Source organism: Panthera pardus, unplaced genomic scaffold (genome assembly GCF_024362965.1).
Source record: "Panthera pardus isolate Hobbes unplaced genomic scaffold, ASM2436296v1 HiC_scaffold_25, whole genome shotgun sequence".
Taxonomy (NCBI): Eukaryota; Metazoa; Chordata; class Mammalia; order Carnivora; family Felidae; genus Panthera; species Panthera pardus.
Window position 1 is genome coordinate 19,162,255 of NW_026526821.1, and position 14,260 is coordinate 19,176,514.

At 46.1% G+C, this 14,260-nt stretch overlaps 1 protein-coding gene across 1 annotated transcript in view; it reads right to left on the minus strand.

The window, feature by feature from the left end:
• TOP1 (DNA topoisomerase I) overlaps positions 1-4,880 on the minus strand; it is a 94,743-nt gene extending 89,863 nt beyond the window's left edge. Inside the window, exons 1-2 of the mRNA XM_019458497.2 lie at positions 4,586-4,880; positions 4,228-4,252 (exon numbers count right to left, since the gene is read on the minus strand). Coding sequence (XP_019314042.1) covers positions 4,228-4,252; positions 4,586-4,618 — 58 coding nt within the window. The 5' untranslated portion in view covers positions 4,619-4,880. The remainder of the gene's footprint in view (positions 1-4,227; positions 4,253-4,585) is intronic.
• Between the last annotated feature and the right edge of the window lie 9,380 nt (positions 4,881-14,260).

A 14,260-nucleotide genomic window follows, 5' to 3' on the forward strand; every position in this document is an offset into this window, starting at 1 on the left:
ATTTCGCATACGCTTAGCAGAGGATAACTGTTATAACTGATACACGACACCAAGCTTTCTAAAACATAGATATTTTTGCACCCCCCCCCCCCAACACATATGCTGAAAACAAACAAAAAACCCCCAATGGCCTAATTTTGGAATAAAAGAGTTAAAACATGTGAAGAATCCCTGGCTCTTTCTTGTACATGGTATAAATGGATACCAATTCACTAGGACCCAGAACAAATTAATGAATCACTCCTTCAAACTCTCACAATTCCTCATTTTCATGCTGATGTTAAAAAAAGTCAGATAATTCTTTTTTTACTACAATTGGTAAGTGAGATTTGGGGACTAACTCTGGGTTTGTATTTTCCATTTTACCTACTTTGGTAGAAAAGAGTAGAAGCTGGTGTCATCAATATTACCTAGTTTCACCTTTCAAACTATGAGGTGTTTCTGATTCCTTTAATAACTCCTGGATTTTCTTGTTTTACCAGCAACATCGGAATCTGAAATTTGTTTGGAAGTTCTGATATGCTAGTAATCTAAAAAACACATGTTGACAAGCAACTTTGTTTCAAGTCTAAATAGTATTAAGATGCTACAGTAGTCACTAATTCTGAAAAGATGCCCCAAGGAGTCTAGCTGTAGAAAGAAAAACACTGGAGCCTGATACTTAAGTGCTCCTGGATTGAGCAAGAAGACGTGCCAGATGTCATTTGAAGGCGCCATCAGTTTGCAGTTTTAAAAATGTGATGGTAACTTTCAGATATCCACATCATCAGTCTTCCCACCCCCCACCTCAACCTGCAACTAACAGCACAGAAATACATCTGTCTGCATCAGAAACAATTCATATTTAATTCTTCCATACAATCCGAATCTATTAAGCTAAACCAGAATCAACACAAGATGATGTCAAATTATGATCCCATATAACATTGCTTAGAATAGTCAGTCACTGATGGAATCAAGCATTATACTTTGCTCATCCCAAGGAGGGAAGAACCCCACAAATGCAAAGTGGATGGGCAAAAACTTGAAACAGCAGAAGGATCACTAACCCCCAACATGATGTTACCATTTTCAACTCTGCGGATAACCTGGCAGTTACTGTAATAATGACTCAGACCCACCACACTTAGTGCTACCAACACCTAGGAAAAAGGTAGTCAAAAGATTACGGTTTCTACTACTGAAACTCCAAGCTCACCATCAATATTTTAAATATAAAAGCATTTCACAAATAACAGATTTTCCCAGCAGTTAAGCATGGGCCAGAATGTTGTGAACTTCAAATGAACAGCAACAGTGTTAACTATTGTAAAGAATGAACTCCAAAGGGCATAAAACCTTTCAGATCTTAAGGGACGAGGGCAGGTAGAATGAGGGATGTTAGTATATATGAACTTCCACAGTTAATCTGTAAGTTCAGCTAAGTCCACTTACAATCGTGCTACAGCAAACTCTTCTTAATACAAAGATCAATAATGACATGTCTGTGTACAATTAAACACTGATTTTTATTTTTTAAAAACAGTCTTTCACGGTTACATAAATCAATCACTTGTTACCAGGCTATTACTTAATAGAGCAAGCACACAGTTACTAACACTACACCTTTCTTCTGAACAATATTTACAAAGATAATTAGTCCAGTGTCAGACACTTACGGTGGTAGGGAGGCAGTTAAAATGCTTTTTCTCTTGAAGGAGTAGGTTAGTTAAAAAGTAAGCAAATGACAAACTAGCAAATCCTTCCCTCCCACATTTTTCAGCTCTGTGAGAAAATAGAGATGTTCAGCTTTTAATTTTGTCATACTACAATCACATATATAGCATACTGGCTACACCTGGGAGCTTTGGAGTGCCCCACTCCCTGCCCTTGGGAAAGCTAGTAAACATACTAAGCCTCAGTTTCCCCATCTATAAAACAGAGATAATAGTATTTAACTCATAAGGTCCTTCCAAGGACTAAATTGAATTAGATAATCCATGCAAAGAGCTGAGATTCGTGCCAGGCAGACAGTAAGTATTCAACAAATATTAACAATTACTGCAATTACAAGTGATCACATTCTAGAAGTCAATATAGTCGGTTTCAATCTCTATAGAAACAGCATTAAAGATCAACAACCCACCCAGCCCACAATCATTCACATACTCAATAGTTCCTTTGTATAATTTAAGTGAGCAACATGGAGAATAACTTATTGATGAGAAAGGACTAAACTTTCTTTCACTACTAAATACATGACCTACTCAGCCTGGTCTTAAAGTCAAAAGAACACTTTTTCTGTGTTTTGCTCCTACCTTCGCCAAAGAGGTCAAAAGGACTCTTTACAAATCCTCACCTGCCACGTCCTTTCTTTGCTCCCACATCCCTAAGAAACATCTACACTCTTTTCGGTTTTCTGAACTGCAGGGGCCTCATCTCCCTTTTAAAACCCTGATAGGTTAGCTCAACATAGTTAAGAAATACTCCAACCCCTGACACTCAGCACCTAGTCTTGCACAACACTCAGAAGTCACCTCCTCTGAGAAATTTCCCCACCCCCAGACAAAATTAAGTCCCCTAGTTTCTCAAAGCATTTTGGGTATACATATGCCTTAGCACCTACCTTATAATTAACTAATTATGTCTCTCTCGATAGACTGAATTGAGGGCAAGAGAAGCATTGTGGCCAAAGGGTCAGCTCTAGCACTATGCGCAGTGTTTGGCACATATCAGGTGTTCAAGAAATGCAACATGTGAATTTAACCAGAATCTTTCCTTTCAGAGTCCCATCTCTTGCTCGATGCCCCATTACAAAACCTGAACATAAGGCTGCTCTCAGTATACCAGGCTAACACGATGGACTGCTGATTACAACATCAGAAAACATACTCATCAGTTTCTCCCATTGGAGAGGTTCCCGGAACCCAAACTCAATTGAGCAGGATTATGTACCATCAGAATCAGTGGGAATTCCCAGCACACTACAGAGGGTACTTTTCTCCTTCAGTAAGATTGTTGAAAAGCCCTCAGGGTGAGCTTTTTATTGGGGGAACTCTTCATTGATTAAGTGAAGTGGAAATACTCAAAGATAAATAAATGCCTCGATTTGGCTGAAAAGGGGTCAAAATCATAAAGTTCTGGGAAAAGCAAGCTAGCTCTTGATTCCTGAAAAACAGAGACCTCTAAAAAAGAACAGGAAGCAGGGGTGGGTGCTGGTCACCCTTTGTTTCAATAAATAAAATCTCTTTTTCTTCCCTACAGCCCAAAAGAAAAGGCCAATACACCAAGTCCAGATGAGATGCTCAACAATCTTTCCTCCTGACAAGTACACTAAACTGAGGTTCTTTAAAAAATAAAAAAAAAGGAAGAAAGAAAAAAGGGGGGAAAAGTGCTGCCTTAGGAACCTCAGCCACAATGAAAAGTTCTAGTAATACTTTAATAAAAAAAAAAAATCTATCTCCCTGGGTCCAACATTTACATTGGACGGCCCACAGAGAACTTGCAAACTTTCTGAAGGGAGGGACTACTACCTCCGCAAAGAACACAACTTGGGAAAAACAATCTCAAAATATGAAGAACTCCACAAAGGGCAGCTTTAGTTTTAGAACCATAATTCCCATCACAAACAACTTCCACCATCACCACCCCCAACCACCACCAAATTCAACAGTTGCCGGAGGATATCTTTCATTCTGGAAACAGAAGAGGAAACAAACAAGCAGCAGAAAGGGAATAACCCCCAAAATAAAGTTCTCTTTGGAAAAAATTGTAACAATTCAGTCTCCCACCCTTCCCTCTCTGGTGAAGTCTATGATTTATACGGCTTTGCTCTGCAGAAAGCTCTTTCTGGGCAGCTCAAGGAAAGAGCCGAGGGAGGGAGAGAAAGAGACACAGGCACAGAAAGGAGAGGAGAGAGAAAAAGAAAATGGCGCAGAGACTAAGTCCCGACTGTCGACAAGGCGACTTTCCCGGGAGGAATCCGGGCCGGGAAAGGCTGCCCGAAGCCCGGCGGCGGGCGACGCCGGGTCTCCGTTGCCCCCTCTTGGGAGGGCCGTGATCTGGGGGTGCTGGGGTCCCCGGAAAGGGGGTCCAGAGGCGGCCCGATGGGAACAATGGGGCCGGTGAGCGAGGAGCCGGGACTTAGTCTCTGGGACGCCATGTCTGTCCTCTGCCCGGCTCCAGCGGGGCGCGGGGTAGGCGGCCGGCGGCGGGAGGACCTGGGGTCGGGGCGGGGGGCACACTCACCATTCAATCGGAAATCCGCTTCAATCTGGAGAAAGAAAAGGGGGGAAGATGAACAAAACAGGCACATTTAACCCCGCGGGCGGCGAGCGCGCGGAGCCGGGGGCCTAGCCCACCCTGCGCCCCAGGGAGGAAGGGACCCCCCGGGAACGGCCTTTTAAGGGGCAGCCATTCCCACCCCCGCCACCCCAATATGTAACTTAGCGGCTTTCGTCCTAGGCCTAGCGAGCCCACCTCCGCCGGCCGGCCGCCCCTGGCCTGGGGCTCCGGCCTGTCAAAGCGGCCGGGCCGGGGCCTGCGCTGGGGGTCGCGGAGAGCCGGGGTGGGGCCGGGGCGCCGAGAGGACCGTGCCGAACTGTACCTGGGAATCGTTGTGGAGATGGTCCCCGCTCATGTCGGCCGGAGCGGTGAGAGCGGCGGGCGGCGAGTGGCGCCGAGGAGACGCAGACGGTCGAGACCGGCCTATGCGGGCGGACGGGAGCTCCCGGAGGCTCCCGAAGGCGCGGGTAAGCGGCGGCGGCTGCGGGCCTGAGACTCCCGGAACCGCTAAGGCGGCGACAGCGGCGGCGACGCTGACTGACTGCCGGGCGGGCGGCGAGAGCGGACCCCAGCAGTTGTGTAACAGCCTAAGTTCGCATTTCGGCTCACTGCGCCTGCGCGGCCGCTTTTAAACGAGACGTCGCGACGTCAGAGACTCGCGGAAGGAGGCCGAGGGTTGCGGGCCCGCCCCCTCGCGCTTCCAAAGGCGGACCAGGCTTTGCATCGCAAGCCCCGCCTCCTGGCCCTTGCGCGCCGCTGTGATTTGCATAAGGAGTCGACTCCTCCCAGGGCCGCCCACCCTAAGCAACCTTCCTTTCCTTTCCCCGCGCCTTTTCTCGGAACGCCGTACTCCTCTGCGAGGCAGTGCGCAGGCGCATCCCAGACACCGCCCCCGGACCGTGGCCGGCAGCGCGGCCACGTGGTGGGCCTTTAAAGGCCGCGGCGGGACCGCGTCAGTCCCCGGCCGAGCTGCTGTCCTCGTGCTCCTTTCCGTAGCAGCGAATAACTTGGTGGCCTGGGCTCTAGCCCTTCCACCAACTCTTCTTTGCTCCCTAGCCGGGCGCCGAGGCCGCCAGGAGACAGGAGCTCCCGCCCTAGCCTTTGTCCATGCCTTTCAACCTTCTGAATTATTTCACACTATTATTAATTTTAATTTTTTAACCAACCAAAGGTCTGGTGCAGCTCCAGTTTCCAAACGAGTACATGTAGTCCTGGGTCACAAGGGCCCTAATTTATTTCGTTAATTCAACAGACATTTATTGAGCGTCTACTGTGAGTCAGGAATTGTGCTGAAAAGGGGTGGTGGTGCAGGGGGCCAAGGGAATGGGACCTCAGGGTAAACACGACCTGGCTCTGTCCATCGTTGCATCCCTAGCACACTATAGGGCAGAAGTGAGATGCACAGGATAAAGAACTGCCATTTAGGGACCACCTACTTTGTTCTCTGCTCTGAATCCAACACGACAGCTCTGTGGGGCTATTTTATCAAACTGTGTCAGAGATAAGTGACCTACAACCTTCTACGTGACATCTACATTTGGATAACCTCACAAGCTTCTCCAGGGCCGAACTCAACATCTTCCTCCACCCAGCTAGAAAAGCTCCATCCTGGACAACTTCCTCCTTCCTTTCTCATTAGTCCAACCGGTTGCTTCTCTTCAACCCATCTACCTCTTCTGCCCACACATCTGTCGAAGTCTGCACTATCTCTTGCTTGCATTATCACAATACACTCCTAACAAGGGTCTCAGCCTCCATTCTGGCCCTCTCACAAGCTGATAGCCAACAAGAGCCAAAGTGAACTTTTCAACACACGGGTCTACCTTACCCCTTTCCCACAATACTTCCCATCACTCTTGGCATAAAGCTCAAATTTCCTAAAGTAGCTCCCAGCTTTTTGAATTAAGCCACATAGCCTGCTTAATTCAAGTGTGACCTCTGTGAATTTTGCCATATCTACTTACCACTTCCACTATTTTACTTACTATTTTAATCGATCCCCTTCTTTACTTAGCTTCCTCCTAAATAATAATATCTATGAAATAATAATGTCTATGAAGTCATTTACAAATAAATACAAAAAGTGTCCATCCATGGACCACTGAAATATCTCTATCACATCTAGTGGTAAACACTTTGGGATTAATTCTTGTGAATGCTCCAAAGCTCAACATTAATATCACTTTTTCAATGTGATCCCCTTCCCCCACATTCTCTCACTCTCTCTTTCCTCACTGGGATCAAGTGCCCTTCATAGAGTGTCTTTTCCTTTGTAACACTTATCACAATTGTTATTAAGTTGCTAAGGAGGGCAATAAGTGATTTTATGTCTGTCTCCCCTATTGAACCCAAGGTCTATCTTTGTTGAAACTTGATCCCCAACACCTAGCAACAGATCCTACCAAAGAGGCATACAATAAATGAATGAAAGCAGGGTAATACAATGGTTAGGAGTGCACACATGGAAGTCAAACCAATCTAGGTGTGAGTTCTGCTCTGCTGTTAATTAGCTGTGTAACCTCAGACAAGTTGCTTAAGTTCTCTGAGCCCTAGTTTCCTCATCTGGACAATGACAATAATGGTAGAATTTTATTAGACTATAAAAAAAAAGTTTCTTGAGAACAGACAGCTCGTAAGTACTGAATTTTGGGTTTAAACTCTGATATGCCTGACTCCAAAGCTATGCTCTTTCTCTCAGGCAAACTGCCAGAACCAGTTTCGCCTTGTTAATGGTGTCTTTCAATAGACTTCCCATCTCAGAATCAATCCTAGACCACCAAGTGAGACATTTCAATATTATCTGTTTGCTGCAGGTAGGCCAAGATAATTCAAGGACCGCCTTAAGGAATAACAGAGTCTCTTACTACTACTCTACTGCCAACCCCCAAAGCCAAAGGAGACTCTGCATTTGATTTCCAGGTCCCTCCAAAGAAGATCTGGGTAGGCATAAAAACAGATCACAGACTCCAAAATCGCACAGTAAGCATGGTCCCGTGCACAAACCTGCAGGTGTGCAGGCATTTTGTCACATAGCCACCCTGACTCTTGACACCTTAAATCAGTGTCTCTGCAATGTGGTCCATCCACCCCTAGTACTTGAGAATATTATAGATAATGCATGGACAAACACTTTTACTGTAATTGTTAAGGATGTATTTCCATGTGTATGGGGGGAAAATATTTAACCACCACATCAAATCCATGATTTTAAGGATATAACTGTTTTGGATCAGGCTTTTAAAAAGTTTGTTGATTGGGGAGCCTGGGTGGCTCAGTCAGTTGGGCATCTGACTTTGGCTCAGGTCATGATCTTGCAGTTCAGGAGTTTGAACCCCGCATTGGGCTCTGTGCTGACAGGTTAGGGCCTGGAGCCTGTTCCGGTTTCTGTGTCTCCCTTTCTGCCCTCTCCCACTCATGCTCTCTCTCTCAAAAATAAATAAACATGCAAAAAAAATTGTACCTCTAAAAAGTTGGTCAGTTGATTTAGATAAAAATATCAAATAAGGGGCACCTGGGTGGCTCAGTTGGTTAAGTGTCTGACTCTTGATTTTGGCTCAGGTCATGATCTCATGGATCATGTGATCAAGCCCCGCAACGGTCTCTGCACTGACAACACAGAGCCTGCTTGGGATTCTCTTTCCCTCTGTCTTTGACCCTCCCCCACTCACATGTGTTTGCGCTCTCTCTCTCTCTCTCTCTCTCTCTCTGTCTCTCAAAAATAAATAAGCGTTAAAAATACATATATCAAATAATAACAAGAGGGAACATATAAGACAAACTCCAGTGAGGTCATAGGCAAATAAATGTGGCTTGGGAAACACTGCTTTAAATCAAGGCCCATGGACCATCCCAATCCCTATAAAAATAACTAGCAGATGACAGCTGATGTTATGGGCCTGTTTCCAAAGTATGCACTGTGAAAGGTGGACGATTTATAGATATCCCAGTAAAAGAAGGGCTGCATACACGTTGTTATGATTTAAAGTGAAACAGGTCTTTTCTCACAGGACTTCTCAGATTTATCAATATTCTAATACATACGCAAATCTTAAATAGAAGGAAATGAAGTGCAGTATCTCCAAAATGTATGTAAGCCCAGAAACCTTTTTTTCCACACTGCCTTTTGAGACTGGGCTCTTTGGAATGATCAGACCTTGGGCTACCTGATCTAGGTTGTCACCCAAGATCCAGCCTGTACTTATTTGCTTCTCAGTCTCTTGGGATTCTTCTTATCACCTTGGCCCAACTCTTGGCTTCCAGAACTGAACACCTATGCGGTTGTCTTGAACAACCTCTGCTTTTCAGGGACCTGTTCTTCTGCACAATGTACACATGTATACAACAAATATGCTGCTGTCCCTCTGGCTATGGTTGTTTGACCCAGGCTGACTCAAGATGAGTCACTCAGATCGACTTCCTTGAGACTTTGGAACTGGGAAGGAGAGAGTGGTCTCTCTTCTTGTGGATGGATCTATAGGATGTACACTGGGGAGTTGCCCTGGTGGTATTTTCTGTCAAGAGGGCCCAAGAAAGCTGGGAAAGGGGGAGAGAAGGAGGAGGAGAAGAGAAGGCCCTGAATTCCATCAGCCCTTATTTCACTTCTGTTCCTGTACCTTTGAATAAATTCCCCCCTTTTGTTCAATTGAGCTCCAATGGGTCACTTAAGACCAAGAGTTCTGAATAGTCCTCAGTCCTAATCTACGTTTGACTCCTGGGCACTCTCAAACCCTCTGTCACCCTTTGGACCTGGCTCTGGACCCCTCGTGTTATGGCACCTGGATACACCTGCCAGCATTTTGACCATGGATGCTGACACAGTCTCGACTCTGCCAATTCTTGGGCAGCGGTATCTTCTGGAAGTCCCCCCTGCCTGTGGCACCTTGTCTAAGGACCCGCTGCCCTGTTGAGATTTGGACACCCTCAGAAAAGAGTCTACTTGACACACAGGAAGGAGACTCAGACTAGCAACCCCAGTAACAACCAGAAACACCCTTTTGCCTACGGGTAACTAAACATCTCAGCAAAGGTTGAAATTTGTGGAATAAAAAGAAAAGAACTAACAGGAAAACTGGCAACTCTTGAGTCATGGAAGGATAGGATAGCGACAGGGATGGAGGAGCCTGGCTATGTGTCTCAGGGCAAGGAGGAGAGTTCACTTTCACATGCCTCCTTTATCTTACTGCCAGAAGACATCCATTCTGTAATGAGGACATTTATGCATTCAACCAATGGCCACTGAGGAATGAAGGAGGACTATGTGGTAGATAGGAACTAGTTATTCCTTGGGAATATAGACATTAATAAGACCTAATCCTCATTTTGGAGGAATTCCTAATCTGAGAACGAGACAGACATTCCCCAACTGTTACCATTAGGTACAAGGAATAACAGAGAAGAAGGGGCCAGCCACCAGTTGCTATGGGAATGCTGGGGGTGGGGGAAGCACATCCAACTCACCAGTGATTGTAGTAGGGGCAATGTTGGGAAAGGCTTCCAGATGAATGCCATTCTTGAAAGATGAGGAGGGGCTGGCCTGTGGAAAAAAGGGAGGGCATTGCAGCAAGAAGAGCACTTTATGAAGAGGTGGAGAGTCACAGGCATGAGAGTAGGTTTGGTCAGAATGAAGCAAAGGGTACATGTGAAATACACCAGAGAAGGAGGCTGGGAGGGTGGGGAGGCCTCTCCCATGACCGTGGCACTACTTCAGGGTGAGAAATGACAGGGTTTGGAGCAGGGGTGAGAACAACCATGCGCAGCAGAGTGGGGACAGTTTGGCAGAGCTGACCCGGGAGATAGGCAAGTTCATCAGTGGGCCCGTGGAAACCCTTGCAAGTGCTTCCGAAGTGTCATTAACCATGGCAGGTCACATGGAATCAGGGTGAAGGTGCAGACTGTTAAAAGAGGGCAACCCACGGGGAAGTTGTGAAAGTGCTCTCTCTCTCTCTCTGACACTCCCTCTCACAGTGTATGCCTGCTGGGGACATCTTGGGGCTGCTCAGGTCCAGCTGCCTCCAACTCAAGAACAGCAGGTAGGGGGAGGCAAAGAGGCAGAAACCCGGGGCTCCAGGACATTCTGGAAAATTCTGGGAGTGAGAGACACCCCAGGCTGACTCAGCATGACTCTCTAAGAAAATGGAACAAAAGCAGCAGCCTCCCTTAACAACCAGCAGGTGACAGCTTAACCCAAATCAGGTTTTGACAAGATCTACCTCCCTGTGCTCCCTAGCAAGTCCTCCAAATACGAAGTCCAAATACTCAATGCCAACACTGCCACCCCGCCGCCCCTGCCGCCAGAGTCTGGCTCACTCCATCATTTTCTCTCCCCCTCACACAGCAACTTTTCCACTTCTTCTCCTTTCCCATTCCCCCCCCCCCCCCCCGACCCCAACTACCACCTTGTTAAAGACAACGTGTTACATCAATTGGCAAGTTACTTGCTCTGCTAAGTGCTTCACTTACATTATCTCAGTTCTTAGGTCGCTGTTCCCCTCGCCTGAGTTGACATGTTTGGAAAGGCTAGTCCACATTTGCTGCCTTGTCTGTCTTATTTCCCATCCCTCAAACACTGCTGATCTGGCTTCCATTTTAATCAGAGACTTCCTAGTTTCCAAATAATTTAGCCATGTTCTCCTCTACCTTCTTGTAGCACTCAGTGATGTGGATGGGCACATTCTCTGGGCCCATTCCATTTGGCTCCAATGACCGTGAATTCTCTTGATTTCCCTCCTACCTCTGCAAATGCCATTTTCCTGCCTCCTCCTCATCTCCCAGCACATTGTAAGCATCCCCAAGGCTTCTGCCATCAACCTCTCTTCTCTCTCTACACCCTCCTCCTGGAAGCTTTATGGATTCTATATTGACTTCTGTAGAGAGCCTTTCAGATGGGTGTCTCTTGTCTTGACTTCTTTTTGGAGTTACAAAAATATCTACCCATCTGTCTATTGGTATGTGTGTTTCATAGCCCCCACAGTCCCCTGCTCCTGAATTCAACTTTTCCGTGAGCCTACCTTTCCCTTCTATGGTCACTGCTTGGTGAATAGCTCCATATGCTCCCAGTTGTTCAGGCTCAAACCATGGGAGCCTCTTGAATTGATCCTGTCCTCCACATCCCATTAATGGCTATAATCTCTGAGAGTCAGCCAAGCCCTATAATAATTTGTCCCTCATTCTCCAGTGTTCTTATGGCATCTGCCCCTTCACTGCATCTCTCTCTCTCTCTCTCTCTCTCTCTCTCTCTCTCACACACACACACACACACACACACACACACACACACACACCATGAGCCAGGTACCATGCCTAGTGCTAGGGATTCAGCTGTGAACTAGACAGATATGGTTCCTACCCTCAGGGGCCTTGTAAGTGGGACAGACAAGAGGACAAGTAATTGCCATCTACTATGATAAATGCTTTGGGGATAAAGTACAGTATGTTTGCTGTAGGAGCCCTTTAAAGGATCTTCCAGGCTAGAATTGAGGAGACAAGGCTTCTCAGTGGAAACGACATTTAAACTGAGGCCTAAAGGTGGAAACAGAAGTTGGCTAGGTGAAGGTTAGGGAGGATAAAGAAGACAACTGGAGATGAGCACTGGAGGTGAAGGAACAGATGGGCAAAGACTTGGAAACTGGGCAGAGAATGGTTCACTGGGGGAGCTTTGGATGACTCAGGATGGCTGAGGGGTAGAGTATAGCAGGGTGTTAAGAGATGAGGCTGGAGGGCTAGGCAAGGCTCAACTCATGCAGGGTCTTTTGTGTTGGTGAAGGAATTTGGAATTTATCCTGAGAGCAATGGGGAACCACTGATGAGTTTTAAGCAATGGAAGAATGTAATTAATATGCATTTTAGGAAATACTACTACGATATAGATTTGAGGTAGTCAATGGATTGAAGTAGTCGAGATTGGATGCTTGTTAAACCACAGATAAGGTTGATGTTGTCATGTAGGCAAAAATGATGGTGATGACAGTTCTGATCCAAAAAGCGATGAGGACAAAGAGAAGTGCACGCATCTGAGGGACATTCATGACATAGCAGTGATGTATGAACAATTGACTATATATGTCAGACAAAGGGAGAGGGGCAGATCAAGGATATGGATGGAGATGTCATTCACAAAGGCAAGGAACATTTAGGGGTGACCTGGTTTGGGGGAAAAATAATGAGTTCAGCTCTGTACGTTAATTCTGAGGTTAACCAAGTCAAGATGTCTACTATGTGGTTGGATATGTGGGTTTGGAGTTCAGGAGAGTGTCAGCATAATGGCAGTAGCTGAAGTGATTGGACTAGATGAAATCATCTGGCAGGACCTGGGAGGAAAGCCTTACTTTAGGGATGAGTCTGAGTTAGGAAGTGAATAAAAAGTGAGGAAGTTGAGGATAGCAAGTTTAGACAAGTTGTTCAAGAGGTTTAGCTATAAACAGGAGGGGGAACATACAGTAATTAGAATAATCTAGGGTTAAGAGGCTTTTTGTTTTATGATGGGCAAAACATACTCATATCTAATAAGAACGAGAAAAAAATTATTTCTAGTTCAGGGTCTTTTGAACCATCCCAATCCTTTTGACAAAATGCTAGCACAATTGAGCCTATATGCTTCCTTATCTTTCTGCGTGAGATAAGGAGGCAGGTCCCTTTGGAGGAGACACTTCTTTTTGCCTCTCAGAAGCCACAGGCTGCTTCAAATATTCTGGGCCCTTTCCCACCAGAACTCACTCAAGGGTTGACTCAGAGAACTCATTTTTCAGGATGGCTCATCCAGGTGTCTGGGGATATTCTCCTCCCAAAGGGCAGAGTCCAGCGGTGCGTAATCTGTCTCTACCTTTTCAGGACTTAGCAGGTGCTAAGGAAAGGGTTCGCCAGAACAAATACCAGCTCTGGTGATGGAGCTAGAGAAAGATACCCACAATTTGGAGGATAGATGTTCCTCCTCAGGTTTTGCAATGATGTTGTTAAGTCCACTAACATTTCCAGATGCCTGTTTGGTGCCAGCCCCTGGTAGTGCTGTGATGGACTAGAGGAACCACAGTCCAGAAGAGGAGATATATAAGTAAAGCATCAATTACAAGACAGTGTTCTTAGAGCTTCATGAGACAGTCCTTGGGGCTGGGAAGCCAGGAAGACTCTTCTACAGGAGCCCAGCCTCAAAAGTTTGATGGCAGAAAGTAGAAAACTCTAAATGCCTCTACCAACCCAGAGCCTGGCTGTCCTATTATTTGTGAGGTGGGGGGGGGGGGGGATGGCAACACAATCTATTTCAAATTGATTTTTTTTTTTTCCTCTGCAGACTTTTCCTTTCTGGTGAGTAAGTGTATTCAGGACTGGGAGACAGAACATTGGGAAAACATTTGCACAAAACCTTATAGAATGTCCAAGTCTAGCCTTGGAACCTCCAAATTCAAAGCAGGTGAGGCCACCATTGCTGGATATTGGAAAGCCCCTGAGCTCAATCCTCATACTTCATTCCCTCATTCACTATCTCACCCTCTCCTGGTGGCTTTAAGTAGCAATTACATATGGAGAAGTCCTAAGTTCACATCTGTAATCAAGACCTTGCCCCCTGCCTTGTACTTGTATACCCAGCAGCGTGCCCAGCATCACTATTTGGGTTTCCAGTGGGCTTTTTTTCCCCAATGGGCTTCTTAAACACACACCTCCAACCACACTTCTTTCTTCCCAAACCTGCCCCTCCCTAGTTTGCCCCCGTCACAGTTAATGGTCCCCCATCTCCAATCTGTCATCAAATCTAGTGGACACCCCCTTCAAATATCCAGATGCTAAATATCTCTCCCTTTTCCCTCTGCTTCCGCTTAGCCGGAGCCTTCATCATCTCCACCTGCTTTAGCGCAGGGGCCTCCTAACTGGTATCCTTGCCCCCCTATTGTCTTTCCATGGAACATCCTCAGAACAACTGACTCTTCGAAAATGTCAGATCTCATCACCCCATAGCTCAAACGTTCCCAGTGGCTCCCATCTCATTCAAGGTAGAATTCAAAAAACT